The 25,929-nt window shown below is 31.7% G+C and overlaps 1 protein-coding gene across 1 annotated transcript; it reads left to right on the top strand.

Moving 5' to 3' along the window:
- Positions 1 to 6,186: 6,186 nt before the first annotated feature.
- LOC133690197 (putative glucose-6-phosphate 1-epimerase) lies at positions 6,187 to 10,136 on the top strand. Its single transcript, XM_062110421.1, has 8 exons — positions 6,187 to 6,488; positions 7,114 to 7,188; positions 7,898 to 7,954; positions 8,038 to 8,192; positions 8,333 to 8,473; positions 8,887 to 8,989; positions 9,071 to 9,170; positions 9,707 to 10,136. Exons 1-8 carry the CDS (start codon positions 6,387 to 6,389, stop codon positions 9,919 to 9,921), a joined length of 948 nt encoding a protein of 315 aa, XP_061966405.1. The 5' UTR covers positions 6,187 to 6,386; the 3' UTR covers positions 9,922 to 10,136.
- Positions 10,137 to 25,929: the final 15,793 nt, after the last annotated feature.

Genomic DNA, 25,929 nt, shown 5'->3' with positions numbered 1-25,929 from the left:
TGGCTAATTAGACTTGGGTGTTGCATTTATGTTTTCTTAAATAAAAGTGCTTGAAAGTTAGTAGTTATGATAAATTGTAAATGTTGGTTCAATTGTCTAAATTGATGTGGTAGGTATGTATGAAAATTAGGTTAAAATTTTTAATGTTATATGTTTACTTAAAAGTGTAGACATGATAAATTATGTTTGGAGAAGATTTTATTAGTATGGGTGAATTTCATGATTAAATATGTATTTAGGTAAAGTGGGGAATGTCAGATGGTGTGTGATATATATCTTTTATAATGTTAAGTGCTTATGGACGATGGAAAAAGCCTTAGAAATTTACAAAGAAAATAAACTCTTATATTAAATGCATGTTGTCATGCTATGAAATATGTTCGAAAGTATAGGAAATAGGTTCGAACCTTTGATGTTAAAAATATAGAAGGAACAAAAATGAAAATAAATAGTCCAATGAATGTTTAGGAATACTTGAAAATATTGTTGAATGTTTTAACGAGGATTATTAAGTATTTAGTTGTTTTATATATGTAGTGAAATATTGAAATTTTGGAAATTGGTCAAAATGAATGAGATTGTGTTAGTTTTGATGTTTTAATGATATTAAGAATACTTAAATGTGATTATCATTATTGTATATTGGTTTTGATATATAGAACATTAATTGGGGATTTTGGGAAGATTAAAATGTATGAATTTATGTATTGGATTGAATTTATTGTTAGACAAATAGTTGGACGTATATGTTAAATGAATATTTATGGTTTATGTTTGGAAGTTGTAGGAGAAACATTTGAAGTGAGATTTGAATTCTTGAGAGCTTGTATAGAAGAAGATCAAGGTAAGGGATTGCCCTCCTTTACTCTTTTTAATTATTTTAATTGCTTTGGTAGTTATTAGAATTCCAATGAATAATTAATTGTGTTGCATATAATCTGAAATTTATGTGTTTTGTAACTAACTACAATGGCAGTAACCAGTAGAAAATTATAATAAATCACAATGGTAGCAACTTGTAGATAATTAAAATAAACTGCAACAATGGTATTCAATATATAAATTGAAATTGACCGTAACAACGGTAACCATTGCGTAATAAAATTGACCGTAACGATGGTATCTAGTAAATAAATTGAAATTGACTGTAACGACAGTAACCACTATATAAATAGAAATAGACCACAATGGAGGAAATAATTGTGCATAAATTGTAATCATTCATAAAGGTAGAACTCATAACACAATATTTATGAGACAACCACATGAGTGGAGGCTACCGATTAGATGTTTATGAGCCGACCACATGAGTGAGGGGCTATTGATCAGGTGTATATTGAGTCCGTTACATAAATGGAGGCTACTAATCAATTATTTATTAGGTCGATCATATGAGAAGGAGCTATGTTTTGGAAAGTATTTAAGCCAGCCGCAAGAATATGGTAAGTAGTTTTAAAATCAAACTTGGTGTAAATATTGCTATGGGCAAGAAAATAAATGGTAGGTGAGATATGCATATAGAGTAGAAAAATAATATATGAAAATTAAATGGACAGTGATGGTGGAAATTTGGATAAAAAGAAAATTGAAAGCAATAGTAAAATTTAATATTTAAATCAACCTCAACGGTGGGCCTAGTATTTTAAATATTAATCCAACCACAATATTAAGAGTTATTAGGGTTGAAGTATGAGATACGAATTCTTAAAAGAATTAGTGATTATGAACAATGAAGAGTATGAGTTTAAATATAAAAATGGATCAAATGAATTCAATGAGTTGATTAAATTGTTAACAGAACTTATAGACGAATGGATAAATCTAAAAATGCATGGATAAGACATAATTATTATGTAAATGAGCCAAGTAGGCATGAAAAATAATTGAGTGGGGAAAAAAATATTGTAATGTGCTATAAATGGGCATGTAAAATAATTGAGTGAGAAAAGTATTGTAGTGTGCCATAAATGGGTAGGTGAAATATTTGAGTTGGAAAAATATTGGAACTTGTCACCAATGGATGTAAGAAATATTTAAGTTGGAAAGAAACATTGAAATGTTCCATAAATAATTTAAAACAAATACTTAAAATCAAAAATAATTGTAGAAGTCGAAAGAGCATAAAATATATAAGAATTGAAGAAATCTATGTAAGAGTTAAAAATAAGTTGAAAGTATATTGAGTTAAAACATTTATATGAATGAGCCTTAAAGGACATAAAAGACATTGAGATTAAAAGTGATATTGATAAGCCAATAATTATATAAATGGATGATGAGATGAATTAATACTTTTAGTTGGTTGGAATGAAACAAATGCCTAGGAAGGCCGAGAAGGCATATGATGGTAATTACAAAAATATAAAATGTTGTATGAATTAAGGGTGTTATGAAATAACACCATAAATAAAATATATTTATAAATACTATGTGGAAAGGGAATATGATATAGAAACATTACTATTAATTCAATGAACATAAAAAAAGTGAGTTGAAAAGTGTATTGAGATGAGTTATGTAATAGATTGTAATCAAGGAATAGTTTACATATGTGATGACAATAATTAAATGTATTTAATGGAAAAAAGAGTTCATTAGTGATTGATAAGGAGATATTAAATTAAATAGGACATAGATTGATGTGCTTATAGAAAGGGCTGATGATATTATTTTATTCATATAGTTGTAAAACGTAGTAATCATGATGGTATAATTACTTATGGTAATTTTCATGATCTTATATGTTTTACAAGTATTTTTTTAAGGCCTTGTTGAGCTATATGACTTTTCCTATTGGATAGGTCTTGTTATTGATTGATGATTGCTATTTTAGACAAGTTTATGCTTGTAATTTATAAGATATTCTAACCACACTAATATGCAAGTATAAATTGTATATCAATATAATTGTGGATAAATTTTTTTTGGAGAGGTGATCTTGATGATGTCCTCATTATATTAAAACAATCTTCAACATACTTGTGAATATAATTATTGAAAACATGCAAATTCAATTAAAAGGTTTGGGATGTTACTATTGTTAAATAGCATACCATAAAGGTCATTAGATCTCACTTATAAGTAGATGAACCATTAGAGATCATTACTTGGATAGGATTCATGTATATAATCTTCATTAAGCAAATATTGCAAATGAATCTTGGGTGTGATAGAACCTTAACAAGGTATTATTCATGGAACCTTTCTACGATTTGTGCTAGGTTTAATGAGCCTAACATAAACTCTTTAGTTATTCATTGACATGGATTGATAGACTATTAGTCACAAGTCATGATCGGGAGTCACTAGCTGTAAATATGTCAAGCCACTAAGTATTATTAAAACATAATAATTGAGAGTGATAAAGACGGACCAAACCTTATAATGGTTAGGTTTAAACAAACCACCCACAGTTTAACTCATTATAGTAAACTCACTATCATCCATAGAGAAAGACAATTAGTAGATTAGACATAATAGATTGTTAGGAATACAAGACAAGGTTAGCAATGTAGGATGCTTTAAGGTGATAATATCTTTCCTTTTACATAACAAGTCCTTTATTATAGAACTCTGTAGATTAATTAAGGTTTTTTATTGACTATAATACTAGGTAACAATTTCTTTTTATAAAGTTTAGAACTTTTCTCGCTCACTACACGGAAAAGGCTTTTCCTTTTTAAGAAAAAGGACGGGTTGTCACGAAATCAGGTATAAAAAAATTATCGATAATCAATCATTAAATTATTTTTAAACCAACATTGTGTTTTTTAATATGAAAGAAAAAAAGATTGACTCAAAGCAAACAAAACAAATTGGTTTTCAAAATAGTGCAGATTAGGCATTGGGTAGGGTTTGTGCATGATTTGACCTAATTGGTAACCCATTGAACTTTCTTAAATATGATAAAATGACAAATAGTCAAAAGTGTGCAAGCTTGAGTAAATTATTTTTGTCCCTAATGTTTGAAAGGGATTATAATTTAATACTTTATGTTTATAAACTTAAAACTTAATCCTTTAATTCTTCCTAACTATGAGCTTAACAAAAAAATAAAGAAGATTTGTTTATACCCAAGATCTACATTAATACTTTTATTGGGTTTTGTTAAATCCTTACTAAGTTGATGTTTTACAAAGTATCTAAATGGTCAAATGATATATTTTAGAGTTAAAACATTGTTAATAGCCCGCACTCTACTGTTAGTTGGACCAAGTTTTTTGTAACATAAAAAAAAAAGAATAAATAAACATTATTAACATGTTTTCTAATAATGAATCTTTTTGTAATGAATTCAGAAAAAAAAGTAATATGATTGAGGTAGGAAAAAAATTAAAGAATAAAAAAAGAGAATTACCATTACAATCCACAACTAACTTATATAAGCTTCGTCATGGGTCGGGTCAAAAGTTAATTTCAATAAAAAATAATTATAAACGTTGTTAATGTTTTAATAAATTTCAATTAAAATTATATACCTGTTAGGTTAGGGCTTTTTTGACCCGAGTTTTAAACTAAATCAGGTTAGAGATGATCCTTATATAATCCGATCAACTAATGGGTGAAAGCACAACCCAAGTAACTTAGAAAAATCCAATTTGACTTACAAAAATTTAAGGATGACAATGTTTTAACATAATTTTTTAAATATGAGATGATAACGTCTTGGGCCAAACTAGGTTAATTTCATAAATACATGATTTGATTGTGTCTAATAATTTTATTTTTTGAATTTTTTTTTACTAAATCATGATAATAGAAATATTTTCAATAACCAGCACTAGAATTTACAATTTATAAAGTTCCTTCTACAATAAAAAAAATAATTAATTATTCCAAGGTGTCGAACACCTACCTGGTGTCTGTGCTCGTGAAGAGGTCCATTGTTGCTGATTAGGTCCTGCGGCCTCCTCTGTACCAACAAAAATTACTTTGTCATTGTTCATTCATTCGAACCGGTAAAATTCTAATACCCATTACATATTATTTGATTAAATCTAACATCTTTAATTAAGTTTAATTGACTTTTAATTGAAGGAGGACAAAACCCTCCTTTTTGAAACATTTACTTATTTTTTTCACAAAAGTCTCTATACAAGTTAACCTATCAACATCAATTGTTTTCAATTTGGTAATATTCCTTAATCATGTACAAGAAAACGATTGAATAATTATAAAAAACATTATGAAGGGTTTTACAAAATAGCACTTACAAATATAATGAAAAAGCTATAATAGTAATAAAAAAAATAAAAACTAAATGGTATTAAATAAAAACAATCTCAAATAAATTTTTAATCAATATATTGTCATGAATCTAAATTAAAATTCAAAGAAGAAGAATAAAAATAAAAATAAGTTAGGTGCGTGGGTCTGGATGGGCCAAGATGCTTGGCCCATAAAGGAGGTTGGCCCCAACGTGTCAAGCCTCTCTTTTTTTTCTTTTTTCTTTTTATATTAAGGGGCGTATCGTCCATCCCATCTTTTTTTTTTATAAAAAAAATAAATAATGTGTCATCTGTATTTTTAAATTTTAACCATTAAAGAAGTGGTTAGAAAATCAATTAATTCCAAAAAAACTATTTTGCAACCTACATTAATCTAAAACCACTCAATAAACACTTTTAAAACCTCAATGAACCAATTTCTCAACCAAACACTCTTCTAAATTCGTTTAAAAACACAAAATTAAGCATTTTTTTCTTAAACCGTTATCTATTTTTATCGGTAAGATAAGGAATAAAAAGCATCTTAATCAAATCCATGTAAAATAGAACCCATTGATGCCAACAATAACTTTTTTGATCATTGGAACATGCCTAACCAATTATATTCTGTATTTCCTTGTTTTTCAACAACTCCCTCTCTTTTTTCTCTGCCTGGAAAGGTAAACAAAATTGATTTTAAAATCAAAATGTTAAAATATTAGAAAATAAGGATTAAAAATGAAAAAAATAAAAAACTTTTTCAACACTGCAGGAAATCTTGGGAAGTTAGTCAAAATAAATGGTCAGACCTAATTCTATATAAATTAATTTTGAAAGAATCACATTTAAAAAATAAAGTAAATATAAGAGAATGAACAAAAAGAGTCAAAGGACTAGGTACTAATATATAAGTATATTGAAACTCCAGGGACACTTCAGCCAAAAAAAAGAGGAGAAATGCAGCACTGGCAGTATCGTTTATTATCAGCAAACCACTCAGCAAACAAAAAGAAAAAAGGAAAAAAGGAAAATACACAGAGACACAGAGAGGGGTTTGTGTATAAAAAATAAAAAATATATTCAAGAAAGAAAGAGAAAATAAAAAGAAAAAGAAAAATAAAGACAAGAAGTGCGAGAGAGAGGGAGAGGGAGAGAGGGAGAGGGAGAGGGAGAGTGAAAATGGCGGCCAGTGGTAGCGAGAGAGTAGCGGTGGAGTTGTGTAAAGGCATCAACGGTCTTGATAAGGTTGTGCTCCGCGATCCACGTGGCTCTACTGCTGAGGTATTATTCACAATAAAAACCCCCACCTTTGATGATTTTTTTTTTGATCTGATCTGAAATTGTTGAAAAAAATTTTTATGCTGAAAGATTTAATTCAAGATTGGATTCTATTAATATTTTGGATTATAATAAGAAATACATTAGGTTTTAGGATAATTCTTAAATTAAAACAGAAAGTATTAAGTTTAGGTTGCTTGTTTTTGCTTACTTTTTAAAACTGTGTTTGCACATCAACTTTCCTCCTTGGATTTCTAATGCAACTGTTTCTTTGTTTAATTTTTACTTTGTTTAGTTGTTTTTGATGATTTATCAAGTAAAGCGAGTGAAAGATTTCCTACTTGGATTTTTCGTACAAATTATGAAGTGATAGTTTCCATTTGAATTTTGATGAGACTAAGATCTGTGGTGTTTAGGATATCTTTGGCATATGCTCTTTAATTCGAGAAAACCATAGATTGGATCGGGTGCTTTCCATCTAAAACAATATCTTGATCATGGAGAAAATTTTAATGTTGTTGAGCCATGCATAGTCATTGTTTTATCGTTCAGTTTTGGTCAAGAAAAACAAGCATTCAAGTTTTGTTTTCTGTTTAAATCAATGATGATATGTTTCTTGTTTCTCCAGGTGTATTTGTATGGGGCTCACGTGACATCCTGGAAGAATGACCACGGGGAGGAGTTGCTTTTTGTCAGCAGTAAGGTGCATGCAATATTATAATTACTTTCTCCCTCCCTTCATTGTTCTGCATGTTTCATTCTGGGATTTCATGAAATTGTTTCCCATTATTAATCCTGAAGCAAAAGTTTTTAATATTTCTTTTCTGTAATATTTGTTACAAACCATTAATTAGATGTAAAGAGTGGTTGAGAAATAAAAAAGTACATTGTTTAAATCCTTAAACTAGAATAGTAGTGGACACTCTTGCTCTATGGGGGTGTCCTCTACTCAAACTATCACTTCCAAAAATATGCTCAAAGAAAACGTAGAATAGGGACATTTAAATCGTTTCACAAAATGATAGGGTAGTTAATTACATCTTTCACATTCACCAGGCTGTGTTGAGCTTTATTGTTTTGCTAGAAAATAAACCTCTGATTGCTAAGATATCATTAGAAATTCAGTCACAGGCGTTGGTTCTCCTTTGTACTGTAGTGAATGATATTGTTTAGAGTGAGTTAAATCTACTTTTCATACATTGGATATCTTGCCATATTTTGCTGCTTTGGATTTTTGTATTTCTTATGCTGCTATCACAATATTTTCATGTTCTTAGTCACCACTGTGCTTGGATGATATGAGAAAGGTTAATTGACCTGTTAGATATTTCCTGTGATACTTTGATCTCGGTCCTCCCCTCCCAAATACCATATGAAAAAATCAAACTGACAATAATTAATTTCTTGTGCAGGCAATATTCAAACCTCCAAAGGCAATTCGTGGAGGCATTCCGATATGCTTTCCTCAAGTATTTACTTACTCTGCAACTTTTCTTTTTCATTTTTTCAATTGGCTTCATCTTTGCTGAGAAAGCTTGCTCTGAATTTGCAGTTTGGAAGTCATGGTTCCCTTGAGCAGCATGGATTTGCCAGGAATAGGTTTTGGAGCATTGACACCGACCCACCTCCATTTCCCACAAATTCTAAGTCCTTTATTGATTTGATCCTTAAGCCGTCTGAAGAGGATATGCAGAAGTGGCCTTACAGGTGAAGTCATATAATCTTTTACCCCTTGGATCTTTATTTAGCAACATAGGTTCTAGAATCTTTATTATCCTTTCCCCACTCCTCATTCCCAATGGGATAGACAAAGTTACTTATTAGATCATCTTTCTCTTTGCTGTTAGTTGTGAGTTCCGTTTGAGGGTAGCTTTGGGAACCGGGGGAGATCTGATGCTGACATCTCGCATCAGGAATACCAGTGCTGATGGAAAGCCGTTCACTTTCACATTTGCGTATCACACTTATTTCTCTGTCTCAGACATCAGGTATTAATTAACTTGCTGTATCCTTCCTGATATTACTAAAATTGCATTGTATTTCTATTTACATTTGCAGATAGCTTTAATCTCTCAAAGTAGAAGTTGCAATTTTCTGCATTATGACAGTATCTGTCTTCTATGATGTAGTTGTTGCTTGCATGTTTTAAATTTATTCCCTTATTTACCGTTTAGATTCTTGATCTGAAAGTTTGATCTTGTCTTTGACAATAATATGTCATGGAATCTGCTATAACATTCTGTTGCTTGCAATGTGTTTTTGTAGCCATAAGAAAATTTTTGTTGTGGTATATTTTTCAGGAGTCTGTCTTCTAGCATGCTCTAGAAGGATATTTTTGTGCATATTTTTTTAGTATTCTGTTAGTTAGAACCCCTTCTAATTCTTATTTGCTTGTTTTCAGTGAAGTGCGGGTTGAGTGTTTAGAGACACTAGATTATCTTGACAACTTGCAGAACAAGCAACGATTTACTGAACAAGGGGATGCCCTAACGTTTGAATCAGAAGTAGGTTAAGGATACACGTTTCCCTTATGCTTGTGTTCTTCTGATTGCAATGTTTTAACTTGTGCATTTACAATTATATAGGTTGACAAAATATACCTTAGCACTCCTACTAAGATTGCTATTCTGGATCACGAAAAGAAGAGAACCTTTGTATTACGCAAAGATGGACTTCCAGATGCTGGTAAACTTGACATTCTTGTTAACCTTGTTAAATTTGAGGGATCTTCGAAAGAGCAAGGATCTTTTTTTCCCCTGGGTGTGAATAAAATAGCATAGCCAATGGAGTTTTTAAAAACAAAGATACAAAATCCTCTCATGTTTATTTATCCTGATTGACTTCTTAACATGTTTTTAGTTTTCCATAATGATGTTACAATGTCCTTTTCAATTTATTCCCTGGTTTGCTTCTTCCTACTGTCAGTTTTTTGACCATTGCTGTGTGTATCCAAATTCATTCAGTACCTATTTACCTTACAAATGGGAAAATAATTGACCATGCATAGTTCTAATCAATGTCTATTCATAATTTTATATCCTAGATTCCAATGTCCAAGTTTAGAAGTTAGGTTACAGATCTTAAGTGTACCTCTAAAGAGGGTGGTATTCGCTCTAGACTCATGCTTCGTCTTATGAGGGGCCCTCTCCATGCTCCAACGTAGCAGTTAAGAGTTGTTTCTACTCTGGCATGTTAGCTTTATTTCTTTTTCTTGCATTTAGTGGTATGGAATCCATGGGACAAGAAGGCAAAGACTATGGCTGATTTTGGAGATGATGAGTACAAGCATATGCTCTGTGTGGAGGCTGCTGTGGTTGAAAAACCCATCACGCTAAAACCTGGTGAGGAGTGGAAAGGAAGACTGGAACTTTCTGCTGTTCCTTCCAGCTATTGTAGCGGGCAACTTGATCCACAGAAAGTTCTTCAGAGCAGCTAAAAAGGGATCCATGGTTTTGATATACATATTTTGTACAGCTTCTTTGGTTGAAAGTTTAAACACAGTACTCTGAATGTGTAGTTGGTGCCTTTGAGGACTGGAATTCACTCACTTTTATGTTGATGGATCAAGTATGCTGTGCTGTGCTGTGCTTGAGAAGACGTTGTGTAGAAATTTCCATGCATCATTGAAATGAGATGGTCCTTCCCTTTTTACTTCTTATTTGCATTGAAATGATTTGCAAGCATGCTTGCATCAATAAATCCTTTTTTTTTTAATCATTAAATGGTATTACTCCAAAGAATATTGTAATAAACTCATTGCTTTTCTCTTCAATAAATAAATTAATATTTATTTGCCTCCATTGTGCTGTTTTCTGCATGTAGATGATTTGTGACATCAAATTCATAATGAGATCCAATAATGATATATCACATCAAAAGCTTTTTTTCTTTTCTTCTCAAATTATAGGGTGCCTCTGGACACTAATCTCTGAGTTCATATTGAAAAAAAAAAGAATTTCTTGAAGTTGATCTTGGCGCAACCTACGACAGTGTGCACATGCGATGACCAATAATTAAGAAATATGTGAGCTGAAAAAATATTAATTATTTACCCTCAATAATATAATAAATGTATTACTAGTAATGAATGGTTTTAACATGAGTTTTATTTAATTCATAATCCTTTATAATATAATAATACTATAATTTTGTATTTTACAATTTATATATTATAAAGTATTATAAAAAATTAAACATAATAAAACTCAATGTACATTGGTTTTGAAATATTACTTCACATAGTACCTTTTCCATTATTTTCAATGTATAGTGAATATTAGCTTTTTTTATTGAATATAATGAAGGTGATTGACATAATATTCCATGTGGATCAACTAAATCTTATTCTCTAGAAGTCGATACATTTCGATATTCTAATGAGATCTCTCAAATATTAATACTAAATCGTAAGAGAATAATAAATCTTTCATAATCATGTATAGTGAATACCAGTCTTTTTATTGAATATAGTGAAGGTGATTGACATGATATTCCCTATTGATAAACCAAATCCTATTCTTTATAAGTCGGTATACTTCGATATTCTAATGAAATCTCTTAAATATTAGTACCAAATCACAAGAGAATAATAAATCTTTCATAATCATATATAGTAAATACTAGCTTTCTTATTGAATATAGTGAAAGTGATTGACATAATATTTTCTATGGATAAATCAAATCCTATTTTCTATATGTCGATACACTTCGATATTATAATGAGATCTCTCAAATATTAGTACCAAATCACAAGAGAATAATAAATCTTTCATATAATTTCACTAAAAAATCTGTATTGATTTGCATAGAAGTAACAAGAGAATGGCCAGATTCTCTAACAATGCAACAATCAAAAGGACTCTTAGATATATGTGTGTGTTTGTTTTGTTATGTTACAAAATATATATGAATGTCAATTTTTTTTCTTATAATCTTTTAAATTTTGTATTAAATAAATCTATAATATTTTTTTTATTAGCATAAAGAATGTCGGTTCATTTGAATTTGGTAGACATAATATTCTTCAATTCGATAAAAATTCCTAATTTTGTCAAATAAAATTTATCATTAATCAACCCAATTTTTTATTTTAGATTTTTTTATTGGAATTTTGTTTACTCACTTTAAATTGAGTATCATTTTCCCTCATTTTCCTGCTAAGATTGGAAATCATGTTTTTTTTTTGAAAGAAAGTGATACAAACCCCACAGATATCTAGTAACAATCAAGATAGTCACAATCCTGGAAAGCAAAAAATCAAGTTTGATATAAGCGTGACACAGATTACTTGAACCTAAACACCAACATCTTTTGAACAAACCTCCACCCAACAATTAGTAAATCATGAATAAGAAGTTTAAGGAAGATGCCATGAAGAAAATTGTTCTTCAATAAGCCAAATTTAATTCTTTAGATAACAAAAAAATACGAGAATACCTCACACACATATACAATATTATTCTAAAATCAAAGTTTGTAAAAAAAAACCTAAATATAAGCTATATAACCCTATTTATAATAGATAAATAATATCCTAAACAATTATGGAAAAATAATGAAAGAGTTCTAAACAAAATAGAAAAAAAAATCCAAAATCAACTAGGAAACTAATATAAATTCTTGGTTCACATATTAATATTTATAACATCTTATATTTTGATGATAACAATTAAATGAAAAATGGACTGATAATATGCTTGAATGACATTAAATTTAAACAAGTTTTATATGAAGATCACATCAACAAGCATATGAAATTGAATGAAGAAATCCATTAACAAGTCCAAGATGCAAAGCAAGTAAAGACTTAGTTATAAAGGAAGTGTTTTAGAGCTATTTGTTAAATATTTATATCTTACTCAATAGCAAACTAAAATGAACTCACACACTTCACATTGCATGCATAAATAGGATTGATATATATTTAATCGGTTCAAGTTTCACTAGGTTTAAAACTGTAAAAACTGGTTTTTAAGCTAAACCGGTTGACTACTTGGGCATACCAAGTTAACCGGTCGACCACTATTCATCCATGATGAACACCTGAGAATTTTGCAGGAACCATTCGACTGAATGATATGGTCATTTGAACCAGTCAACCGCTTTAGGCAACAAAGACATTATAACAGCTGTAAACGACTAGTTTCTTTTGGAAATATATATAGCTCTCTTTTATGCAAAATTAATGAAAGATTCTGAACATGTATAATATAGAAGTTATTCCAAAAGAAAATACCAATTAGAAATCATCAATCATGATGTACTCTATGTTGTGCTAAATTAAATCTTTATATTCTAGCACAAGAGTATAAAATCTCACACTCATTACTCATTACACTTACACACCTTCAATCATTCTAACTGCTATTGAGTGAGCTATAGAGATTATAATTTTCAATTATATAATCTATTCTTTGAGAGAGTGAATCTTGTTGTAAACAAATCATAATAATAAACACTTAAGAGTTTGGATAAAATCTTGGCATTGGTGAGGTATTGTCACCAAAAGGAAAATCTTAAAGAGGGGACATCTTCAAGTAGTGTAATTTCTTGATGTGGATTCATTAAGGGCATTGGATCTTTCACTTGGATTAGTAAAAGAGTATAATACTCAAGTATGGTTAGTACTTAAGGTGTGGATGTAAGCTTGTCGAACCATGTTAAAAACCGAGTTTGCAATCTCACTTTCCTTATCTCTTTACTTTAAGCACTTAAATTATGTTGTTGGTTATTTTGTTATATGTTCTCAGTGTGATTATTTGCATTATTTGACATAATTAGTGGAATACCTAATTCAATCACCTTTAAGTGTTGTTGCCTTTAATCCTAAAACAATAACACGAACAATAGCTTCTAGACTTTATTTTAAAACAATTGCGATGTCTGATTGATTTAAAATTTTAATCGTATATAAAAAAGACCTCTGAAAACTTATAGGGAAATTTTCTAACAATCAGATTATAATTATACTTGTTAGTGTAAAACAATGCATCAGAAGAAACCAACCCAAAACCAACTTTAACTCTTCTAAATAAACATGAAAATATTTGTAATAGCTCATGCCCCTTAATTTCCTTGTAGAATTTGGAAACTACCAAAACATTCTTCCAAAACATTCTTATAATGTTAGGATTAATTATTCAAACAAGGATGCCATCTTAATGCTAACCCTAAGTCTATGTTGTGGAAGAATTGGGCCATTCTTGCACTTGGATTAGGTTGTTTATAGGTTGACCCATATGTATTGTAGCCTCTGATGCAACCATATTATTCAATAGTTTCACCCACATTTAACTAGTGTTTTGCCTATGTTTTATATATAAAATGCCTTGATATTCTTTGTTTTATGTTTTGAAGGCACTTTTGGATGAAAGATGCAAAAAGGAGTAAATTGGAGATAATTGGCAGATTTGACCTTCAGTCGATGTTTTGTGCAGAGCGTGAGCTCTAGAGGTTGAAATGAAGTGATTCCAGTGGAATTAAAAAGGTAACATCCATACCTTTCTGGACATCTAAGGCAAGAAAATAAAATAAGGAAGAGCATGGAAATCGCAGCCTTCAAAGTCAAATCTCGCAATCTGCCAGTGTTGACCTTTGGCCATTCCAACTTGAATATCTGGAGCTACAGAAGTCCACTTGATGCAAACTCAATTTTTTTGGATTCATGACTCAAAGTTATATAAACGCTCAAAATTGTAGCCAAAAACGATGTCATATGAGGGAGATATGATTTTTCAAAGATGACATCTGAATTCTGCCAGCAAACAGGTTTCGTGAAGAAACGAGTCCAAATGACATTCCGAAGCATTTAAACCGATATCCAAGTTTTTATTTCAGCAATTTAGCTCCTCTAAATCAAAGCTTGAAGATTTCATGCAAGGCTATTTCTCCTTTTTAGGAAAATAGTTATTGAAGTACTTAAATGTAAACAGTCTACTTAATGGAGGACTATTTTGTAAAATAGAGACCTAGGGTTTCCTAGGATATAAAAAGAATGAGAGAAGAGAAGGGGAGCAGCCAGCCAAGGAGAGAAAAACGCCCCCTTCCTCTAAGAAACCCTAAATTATGCATTCTTTCTTCTTTTTGATTAGTTGTTCAACAAACATGCAAGGCTAAACACTTTTTCTTGGTTGCAAGGACACGGAAACCTTCGGATTTCAAGAACTGTGAGATTTATTTTACCTTTTCTTTTCAGTTTATATGATGAATATGTTTGTTCTCCTATGCTTATTTTTCCTATGATTGTTTATTTTAATTGCTAGAGCGGACTCTAAGTTATTATTGTAGACAATCTATTGTTAAGTTTGATATCAAAACCGGAGTTGTGGTATATGAACTTGTGAAGCAACTGAGTTTAATAATTGTGGCGGATCTACGTTATTAATCTTAGAGAGAACATTCAATCAAATCAAACATAGACTGCGGACAGTTATGTTTTCTTGATTAATCAACTTATCTAGTTCTTAAGGCTGCCATTGAATTAAATTACTAGTGCGGACACTGTGGTTGTTTGATGGTTAGGGCTAGTTATACGGCGGATCCGTTAACTAACCAATGTTAAGAAGAGATAAATATTCAGAATATAAATTGATGTTTCGTTTCCATGATCAGTTCTGATTTCTGTAGGTGGATGTGTGCTTGTGACCAAGGTTTGTTCTCTTGATAATTTTCTGATTTTATTAAATTTAGTTTGATAGTTTTCTGTTTTCTTTTGCTTTAGCCTAGATAACGTCCAACCCCCCCCCCCAAATTGCATATCATCTAGCATAAAAATCTGACTTGAATCTTCCTCGTGGGATCGACCCCTTGCTTGCTCTATACTATCTTGTGTGTTGTGTTTGAAGCTAGGGTAATTAATTTGTGCGACCGCGACATCGCAACAAATTTTGGCGCCGTTGCCGGGGAAGTAATTTTAGTTGATTCTTGTGCTATTATTTTTATTTGCTGTGATTGTTATTTCTTTTTCTGAAAAAAAAAAACAGAATTTTTGTTTGATGCGGTATTGTTCATTACGGCAGCGGTACTGTTCAAAACAGATTTGTTTGGTGGAATTAGGTATCAGCCATTTGTTTCCTGAAGGGAAACGACGTTCTAAACAGGACTAGTGGTATACCACTAGCCCCACCCTATCGAGGCCAAATTCCGCTGTTTTCTAGGGTTTTTAGGCAGTTTTTGTTTTCTACCGTAGGATTTTCGTACAATTTGCATTGTTTTCGATCTCTTGTGTGGTTGGTTTATTTTGAATTTTCTTGATGATTTATGCCAGTAACCCGTTCTACTAATCAAATTCAAGTGCATTTGGATCTCGAAATAGAAAAAACTTTACGCAGGTTACGAAAGGAAGCTCGCCTTAACACCATGGCTGTTGCACGACAACAAACACTCAAGGAGCTTGCTGCTCCTAACGTGGAAAATCAGCCATTGTGCATAAACATCGACAATAATGTAAACTTTGAGCTCAAATCTGGTTTTATACATTTGCTACCAACTTTCAATGGTCTTGCAGGAGAAGATCCTCATACTCATCTCAAGGAATTCCATATGGTTTGCGTTGGCATGAAACCGAATGGAGTTGATGAAGAACAGGTTAAGTTGAAAGCTTTCCCTTTCTCTTTAAAAGGGGCAGCAAAGGTATGGATTTTCTCCATTCTCCCAGGTTCAATTGGAACGTGGAATGGCATGAAGAAAATCTTCCTTGAGAAGTATTTCCCAGCATCTCGAGTTGCCAACATAAGGAAAGAAATATGTGGGATTCGACAATCTCATGGAGAGACACTTTCCGAGTATTGGGAAAGATTTGAGCAACTGTGCATTCAATGCCCTCATCATCAAATACCCGATCAGCTGCTCATTCAATATTTCTATGAAGGATTGATGCCTACTGACCGTAGTATCATTGATGCTGCAAGTGGAGGGGCATTGGTAGATAAGACACCCGAGGCTGCACGCCAATTGATCTCAAACATGGCAGCCAACTCGAAACAGTTTGGCACTCGTGGAGACTTTGCAAATAAACGAGTAAATGAGATAAGTATTTCTAACCTTGAGAATAAAGTTAATGATCTTACTTCTCTTGTGCGTTCTTTGGCTTGTGGCAATGTACAGCAGGTGAAAGTTTGTAGCATATGCTCCTTACAAGGACATGCTTCAGATATGTGCCCAACAATGCAAGAAGATTACATTGAACAAGCTAATGCAGTTGATGGAGCATTCAATGGACAACCTCAGCGTAAGTATGATCCTTTTTCCCACACGTACAATCCTGGATGGAGAGATCATCCCAACCTACGGTATGGGAACCAGCCTCAACAAGGCAATCAAGGCCGACAATTCCATCCCCATGGATTTCAGCCCCAACAGAATTATCAAGCAAGACAACCCCCTTCATTCACAAACTCCAATGTTATGGGGTCGTCATCCAGTGATGATCTTCGTGAGATGATGAAAACTTTGGCTTCTAACACTGTGACCTTGCAACGAAATGTCATGTCTTTTCAACAGGAAACAAGGTCAAGTATTCACAACTTGGAGAAGCAAATGGGGCAAGTAGCTTCAAGTGTGGGGAAATTGGAAGCACAAATGAATGGAAAATTGCCCTCCCAAGCATTGAATCCAAAAGAGAATGTTAGTGCGATCATGCTGCGAAGTGGGAAAGAACTTGAAGAGAAAAGGTCGAAACAAATTGAGATGGAGGAAGAAGAAGAGATAGAAACTGAATTGAGTACAAAAAAGAAACATCCTTCTCCTTCACAAATTGAAACCACGACCAACACTCTAAAGGTAAGTCCTCAATCAATGACTTCCAGTTTTAAAACAATTCCACCCTTTCCTGTGAGTTCTTCTAGGTCAAAGAAAGAGGACAAAGAAAAAGAGATTTTAGAGGTTTTCAAGAAAGTAGAACTCAACATTCCTTTGCTTGATGCTATCAAGCAAATTCCCAAGTATGCAAAATTCTTGAAGGAGTTGTGTACTACTAAGAGAGCTTTCAAACTGAAAGGTCATGAAACAGTAAGTATGGGTGAAGTTGTATCTGCCGTTGTTCAAAAGAATCTGCCTTTGAAACAAAAAGACCCAGGTGCGTTTACTATCCCATGTGTTATTGGTAATGCTAGTTTTAAAAGAGCTTTATGCGATTTAGGTGCATCCATTAGTGTTATGCCCAAACATGTTTATGATTCTCTTAGTCTTGAGCCTTTGAATAAAACTAGCATTGTAATACAACTTGCGGATCATAGTTTTGTTTACCCACTTGGTGTGATAGAAGATGTCCTAGTCAAGATTGATAGTTTGGTTATTCCATGTGATTTTTATATTCTTGATATGGAACATGATTCTTGTGATTCATCAACCAACACTCCTATATTGTTTGGGAGACCATTCTTGAAAACTGCCAACACAAAGATTGATTGTGGTAAGGATACCTTGTCTATGGAGGTAGGAGATGAAAAAATTGAATTCAATTTTCATGATGCAATGACATATCCTTATAGCAATGTTTATTCTATCACATGTTATGACCAAATTGATAAGTGTGTGCAGCAAGTTTTTGATTTTGATTGTGAGGATGGATTAAGCGTAGCTTTGAGCTATGGCTATGATTTTACCAAGATAGAAGAGATGGACAGGTATATATGTGTTCCCCAAAACATGCATGAATCAGCATTGGCTTTGCAAGCTTTGCAAACTGTTCCCCATGATGCAAGAGTCATTCACCCCATCATAGACAATGAATGGGTGGCGCCTATCCTTTTGGTGCCCAAAAAGATTGGAATTACATTGGAAGAAATACGAAATGATGCTTACGAGAATGCAAGGATTTATAAAGAAAAGACTAAGAGTCTCCATGACCGAATGATTACAAGAAAAGAGTTTAATGTTGGAGACAAAGTCCTTCTTTATCATTCGCGTTTGAAACTTTTTCCTGGAAAGTTACACTCTCGTTGGATTGGACCATTTGTTGTTTCTAATGTTTTTTCTTATGGTGCAGTTGAAATTACAAGTTTAGAAACCAACAAAGTACTCAAGGTCAATGGGCATCGCTTGAAACCTTTCTATGAAGGTTGGACGACAGAACTCACCGCTTCTGCGGAGTTAGCTGAACCAATCTATGAAGAATAAGCATGCAACATGTCGAGCCAATGACATAAAACAAAAGCGCTTACTAGGAGGCAACCCAGCACAAAAAAAAAAAAAACAGATTTGCTTTCTTTTTCCCTTGTCTTTTATTTTTCGCATTTTACTTTATTTTTGTCATTCTCCAATATTCCTTTTCTTTTATTTTAACATTGAGGACAATGTTATGTTTTAAGTGTGGGGGTATTGGGAGAATGTTGGTTTTCTAATTTTGGTTTTCTTTGTTATTTTTCAAAATAAAAAAAAAATTATGTTTGATCTTTTGAACTCTCATTGGTTTTTGAGAATACGAGTATTATGTATGAGAATTAGTTGAGATAGATGAAGATATAAATCGAATGAAGGAGTGTGCATGCAAGTTTTAAGGTTTAATTGGTTTAGAGATTGACTTTGAGAATATGCCATGTTGACTTTATAGTGTTATACCAATGCAAGCTTTTGAGCCTTCAACATTATATTCTTTGATTGTGCCTTCTTCCAATGATATGTATCTTTAGAACTTGCTTCATATCTTGTTGAGATTACATTCATATTACATACATACATGAAGATGATAAAGGCATTAGGAATTTTAACCATTTGAGCCAAAAAGCCAACCTAAAGCATATTATCCTTAGTAAACCCCTTTTGAGCTTGTTTATCTTTTCTTTGCTTTATCCATGTATAAGCCTTAACTTTATATATGTTTTCCTTTTCCCTTGGCCAAGGATTAGTAGAGCATATACTAGTGATATTTCATGGAATTATGGTTGGAAATTATGTGAAAAGAAAGAAGAAGTGATGTTTGATGAAAAGATGGGCAAAGTTGCCAAAGGTAAAAAAAAAAAAAAAAAAAAAACAGAAAAAAGAAAAAGAAAAAGAAAAAAGTGTTCCTTTATGTTCTTAAGATTTTATATTGAAAAAGCTTGAAATCAAAAGAAGTTAAGCATTGGTGATTAAAGATGGAAAATTTATGTGCTTCGATGGAATATCTTGTTTGAAATATCATTTTTCAGAATGCTCTACTTTCTTTGGTTTGAACCTTTTTCTTTTACTCTCTTTTACCTCACCTTTACCTTAGCCCCATTACAACCAGAAAATAAGACCTTTTGATTCATGCATTGTTTGTAATATGTTATTAATGGAGATGAGATTGAAGAGCAAGCTTATAGTAGAACATATTCATTGATTGAATTTGAGAGATTTAAACACATAAGCCCTAAACACGTGAGTGTTGGAGTGTATATCAATGAGAGGACCTATCACTTTGGCATGGCATAGATTTCATTTAAATCCCAACGATTAATTAAGTTTTGAAGTTTGCATGTAAATAAATTCATGAAAATTTATACTCTTTATCCTTCATAATTGTGTTCTTGTTTATAATGCATATATTCTTGGATATTGATGGGAGATTAGAAGATTAGTCATAGTGATTTCATTTAATTTAACTTCAATTTGGTTTTACCTATCCTTTCTCGAGGACGAGCAAGAGGTAAGTGTGGAGGTATTTGATGCAACCATATTATTCAATAGTTTCACCCACATTTAACTAGTGTTTTGCCTATGTTTTATATATAAAATGCCTTGATATTCTTTGTTTTATGTTTTGAAGGCACTTTTGGATGAAAGATGCAAAAAGGAGTAAATTGGAGATAATTGGCAGATTTGACCTTCAGTCGATGTTTTGTGCAGAGCGTGAGCTCTAGAGGTTGAAATGAAGTGATTCCAGTGGAATTAAAAAGGTAACATCCATACCTTTCTGGACATCTAAGGCAAGAAAATAAAATAAGGAAGAGCATGGAAATCGCAGCCTTCAAAGTCAAATCTCGCAATCTGCCAGTGTTGACCTTTGGCCATTCCAACTTGAATATCTGGAGCTACAGAAGTCCACTTGATGCAAACTCAATTTTTTTGGATTCATGACTCAAAGTTATATAAACGCTCAAAATTGTAGCCAAAAACGATGTCATATGAGGGAGATATGATTTTTCAAAGATGACATCTGAATTCTGCCAGCAAACAGGTTTCGTGAAGAAACGAGTCCAAATGACATTCCGAAGCATTTAAACCGATATCCAAGTTTTTATTTCAGCAATTTAGCTCCTCTAAATCAAAGCTTGAAGATTTCATGCAAGGCTATTTCTCCTTTTTAGGAAAATAGTTATTGAAGTACTTAAATGTAAACAGTCTACTTAATGGAGGACTATTTTGTAAAATAGAGACCTAGGGTTTCCTAGGATATAAAAAGAATGAGAGAAGAGAAGGGGAGCAGCCAGCCAAGGAGAGAAAAACGCCCCCTTCCTCTAAGAAACCCTAAATTATGCATTCTTTCTTCTTTTTGATTAGTTGTTCAACAAACATGCAAGGCTAAACACTTTTTCTTGGTTGCAAGGACACGGAAACCTTCGGATTTCAAGAACTGTGAGATTTATTTTACCTTTTCTTTTCAGTTTATATGATGAATATGTTTGTTCTCCTATGCTTATTTTTCCTATGATTGTTTATTTTAATTGCTAGAGCGGACTCTAAGTTATTATTGTAGACAATCTATTGTTAAGTTTGATATCAAAACCGGAGTTGTGGTATATGAACTTGTGAAGCAACTGAGTTTAATAATTGTGGCGGATCTACGTTATTAATCTTAGAGAGAACATTCAATCAAATCAAACATAGACTGCGGACAGTTATGTTTTCTTGATTAATCAACTTATCTAGTTCTTAAGGCTGCCATTGAATTAAATTACTAGTGCGGACACTGTGGTTGTTTGATGGTTAGGGCTAGTTATACGGCGGATCCGTTAACTAACCAATGTTAAGAAGAGATAAATATTCAGAATATAAATTGATGTTTCGTTTCCATGATCAGTTCTGATTTCTGTAGGTGGATGTGTGCTTGTGACCAAGGTTTGTTCTCTTGATAATTTTCTGATTTTATTAAATTTAGTTTGATAGTTTTCTGTTTTCTTTTGCTTTAGCCTAGATAACATCCAACCCCCCCCCCCCAAATTGCATATCATCTAGCATAAAAATCTGACTTGAATCTTCCTCGTGGGATCGACCCCTTGCTTGCTCTATACTATCTTGTGTGTTGTGTTTGAAGCTAGGGTAATTAATTTGTGCGACCGCGACATCGCAACAGCCTCCTTGAAGTTAGCCTTAGCCCAAATATGTCGAATAAGTCCATTCATTGCCTCTTTTAATTTCTTGGACATTAACCATGTGATTGACCTAATTGACACATCTAATGTATCCTTTGTGTTAGTGGGCTGGTCTGAATCATCCTCTTTCTTTTAAAAAAGATTCAACCGAATCATCACCTACATCAAACAAAAAGAGATCATAAACATTGAAATTCGCACTAACACTATACTCACCTAGTACACTTTGCAGGTATTGTCATTCTTCTAAAGGATTTAGAATGGCCTATCTCATCATGGATGCAATTTTGATTTTTAATGGGCCAAAAACCTCTTCTTGTGCATATGCACCCAAATAATCACTTGGTTGAAAGATAACCCATTTGCACCTCTTATTTGCTTTGGATGCATATTGGTCATTATTCTTTTTGATATGTTGCCTTACACTCTCATAGAGTGCTTTCACCATCTGTGCTTTTCTATTACCATCAAGTCTAATCCTTTCATCAACAAGTAAAGGAGTTAAATCTAATGAAGTCATTAGATTAAAGCAACAAACAATCTTAAATGGTAAAAACATTAGTAGTAGAATGCACACTATGATTATAAGCAAACTCAATGAATGACAAACAATTTTCCTAACTTTTAAGGTTCTTTTAAATGACAATACATAAAAAGTGTAGTTAAATTCCTATTTACTACTTTTGTAATGACAAACAATTTTTCTAACTTTTAAGGTTCTTTTAAATGACAATACATAAAAAGTGTAGTTAAATTCCTATTTACTACTTTTGTTTTACCATCTGTTTGTGGATAACATATAATTGAAAACAAAAGCTTAGTTCCTAATTTTCCCCATAAAAATTTCAAAAGTAGCTAAGAAACTTAATGTCACAATCCAAAACTATACTCATAAGTTGTACTATCTCTTTAAAGAATAAGTCGACTATATTAGTTGTATCATCGATTTTATGATATGCTATGAAATACATTATCATTGAAAACCCATCTATTGACCTTTGGGTTACATATTAATATTTTATGTATTTTGATGATAACAATTAAATAAAAATGAACTAATGATATGCTTGGATGAGATTAAGTTTAAATAGGTTTATATGAAGATCACATCAACAAGTATATAGAATTGAATGAAGAAATTCATCAACAAGTCCAAAATGCAAAGCAAGTGAAGACTTAGCTATAAGGATTCGTTTTAGAGCTATTTGTTAAATATTTATATCTTACTCATTAGCTAACTAAAATGAACTCACACACTTCATATTACATGCATAAATAGGATTGATATACATTTAATCGGTTCAAGTTTCACCAGGTTTGAAATTGCCAAAACTAATTTTTAAGCTGAACCGGTTGACCGCTTTAGGTGACAAAGGCATTCTAATAGTTGTAAAGGACTAGTTTCTTTTGGAAATTTGGAAATATATATATATATATATATATATATATATATATATATATATAGCTCTCTTTTAATTATATTGTTGTTTAATTGAGTTAATTGTAGTAGTTGTTATTATTAGTGGAACACACCTAATTCACCCTCCTTAGGTGCTATTGTTGTCTTAATTCTAGAACAACACTATCAACAACTACAAATATAGAATCTCTACCATTTTTTGACATAAATAAACCAAAAACAAAGATCATTGAATTATCTACCTAAAGTTCCTTAGGTACAATCAAAAGAGTATACAAATTATGTAATTGGACCTTAGACTTGGTGTTTCTAGATGTAATGCATTTATCACATATATGATTTATATTTTTTTATATCCTAGGCCAATAAAAAAGTCTCATGCAACACATTCAAAGTCTTAGCTACACCAAAATGCCTCATTAAACCGCCCTTATGTGTTTCACAAATAAGAAATTCATGCATAGAACTCATAGGCACACACAATCTATTCTTTTAAAAGAAATATCCATCAATTCTATAGAATTTACCAAAAGCCAAATTCTTACATGTATGATTTACATTTGCGAAATCGCTATCATTCATATACAATTCCTTCACATACTCAAATCCCAACATCATAGCATTCAAAATAGGTAAAAGAACATATCTTCGCAATAGTGCATCATCCATAATGCTTTTCTTAACTTGCTTGTATTTGATGATGTGTAGGAAGGCTGTTGACTTTTGGTTCACATACTAATATTTTTATATATTTTGATGATAACAATTAAATGGAAAGTGGACTAATGATATGCTTGATTGAGAATAAGTTTAAACATGTTTATATGAAGATTACATCAACAAACATGGAGAATTGAATGAAGAAATCAATCAACAAGTCTAAGATGCAAAGCAAGTGAAGACTTTGTTTTTAAGTATTCATTTTAGTGCTAAATGTATAAACTTCTATATCTTACTTGATAGCACAATTAAAAAGAATCACACACTTCACATTGCATGCATTGCAAGATTGATATATGATTTGATATAATCTAGATTAACCAGTTCAAGTTTCACCAGGTTTAAAACTATGAAAACTGATATTTTGCATGAATCAGTTGACTGTTTGTTCTAGGGGTGACCATTTTCGGTTCGGTTCGGTTTTTATAAAAAAAAGTAACCAAATCGATTTTTTTTTAAATCAAAACCGAACCAAAACCAATTCAAACTGACCAGTTTCAGTTTGGTTTGGTTTTTTAGGAAAAAAACCGGAAACCAGTTTAGCTCGGTTTTTTTCGATTTGGCTTGGTTTTTTTGGTTTTGCTCGGTTTGGCTTGGTTTTTTTTCAGTTTGGTTTGGTTTTTTCGGTTTCAGGATTATAAAACCGAAACCAAACTGGTTGGTTTTTTCAAAATTTTAATCGATTTAATTAGTTTTTTTTCATGGTTCAGTTTTTTTGATTTTTTTTCCTGATTTTCTCGGTTTAATCGGTTTTTCAGTTTTTTTACTCACCCCTAGTTTGTTCAACAGGGATGAACATATGGAAATCTTCAAGAACCAATCGATTAATTATCCTAACAATTATAAACCGATCGACCATTTGATCTGTCAGAGAAACAATAATGACTATAAAATGGCTAGTTTTTGCTAGAAACATATATATAGTTTGTCTAATTGTAGAATTATATAGAGAATCAAAACATATATCATATATAACCTACCTTAAGAAAACAAATACTTCAAAATTATTAATCTTTAATTATAATCATATTTGTGCATTAAACCTTCATAATATTGCACAAGAGTATATATTCTCATTCTCACAACACTTAAACATTTTCCAATCTATTAAGTGCTATCTTGTGAAATATAGAGAAGCTAGAACTTTCAATTGTATTATCTACTCTTTGAGAAAGTGTTGTTATATTTCAAACAATTATAATCCTTTAAGAGTTTAATTGAAAAACTTTTGGTCATTGGTAAGTTACATCACCAAGGTAAAAAATCTTAAAGAGGTTATTTCTTCAAGTGGTGAAAAAAGAGCTTAGTAAGGATTCATCAAGAAAATTGTAATCTTTTTCTTGGATTAGTAAGGAATATAATACTGAAGACTACTTTAGTGTTTGAGGTGTGGATGCAGGCTTACCGAACCGCGTTAAAAATCGAGTTTGCAATTTCTATCCATATATACTCTTTATTTTAAGCACTTTAATTAAATTATTGGTTAATTATGTTTAATTCAATTAATTGTAATATTTATATTATTACTAGAACACCTAATTTAGCCCCCTTCTTAGGTGTTATTATTGCATTAATCCTAGAACAATAATTGGTATCAAAGCCTAGTTCTCATTTATATAAGTTTTCTTAGACTTTGAGTAGAATGAAAAGCACTAGTTATAATGTTCAAAATGAAGGATCATCCACCTTTCGGCCATCTTTCTTTGATAGTAATGACTATGGCTATTGGAAAGTTAGGATGATTATATATCCATTGAAAATGGATGTCATAAGCTTACTAAAATTGAAGATGGTATAACAATTCCTAAAGCTAGGGGATAAGTATAACGATTGTTATAAAAAGCTACTTTATATGGATGCTAAAACAGAACACTTTGTATTGTGCATTGAGTATAAGTGAGTTCAATAGAATATTATCTTGTAAAAATGTTAGCGACACATGACATGCTTTAGAAATAACTTATGAAGGTACTAATCAAGTTAAAGAATTCAAAATATACATGCTTGTACATCACTATGAGTTGTTTAAAAT

This window comes from Populus nigra, chromosome 3 (assembly GCF_951802175.1).
Source record: "Populus nigra chromosome 3, ddPopNigr1.1, whole genome shotgun sequence".
Lineage (NCBI taxonomy): Eukaryota > Viridiplantae > Streptophyta > Magnoliopsida > Malpighiales > Salicaceae > Populus > Populus nigra.
This window is presented reverse-complemented; position numbering and strand designations above follow the sequence as displayed.

Coding starts and splice junctions, on each gene's coding strand:
- LOC133690197 (XM_062110421.1), top strand. CDS start 6,387: ATGGCGGCCAGTGGTAGCGAGAGAGTAGCGGTGGAGTTGTGTAAAGGC. Junction 8,193..8,332: donor ATGCAGAAGTGGCCTTACAG/GTGAAGTCATAT, acceptor CTTTGCTGTTAG/TTGTGAGTTCCGTTTGAGGG. Junction 8,474..8,886: donor TTCTCTGTCTCAGACATCAG/GTATTAATTAAC, acceptor GCTTGTTTTCAG/TGAAGTGCGGGTTGAGTGTT.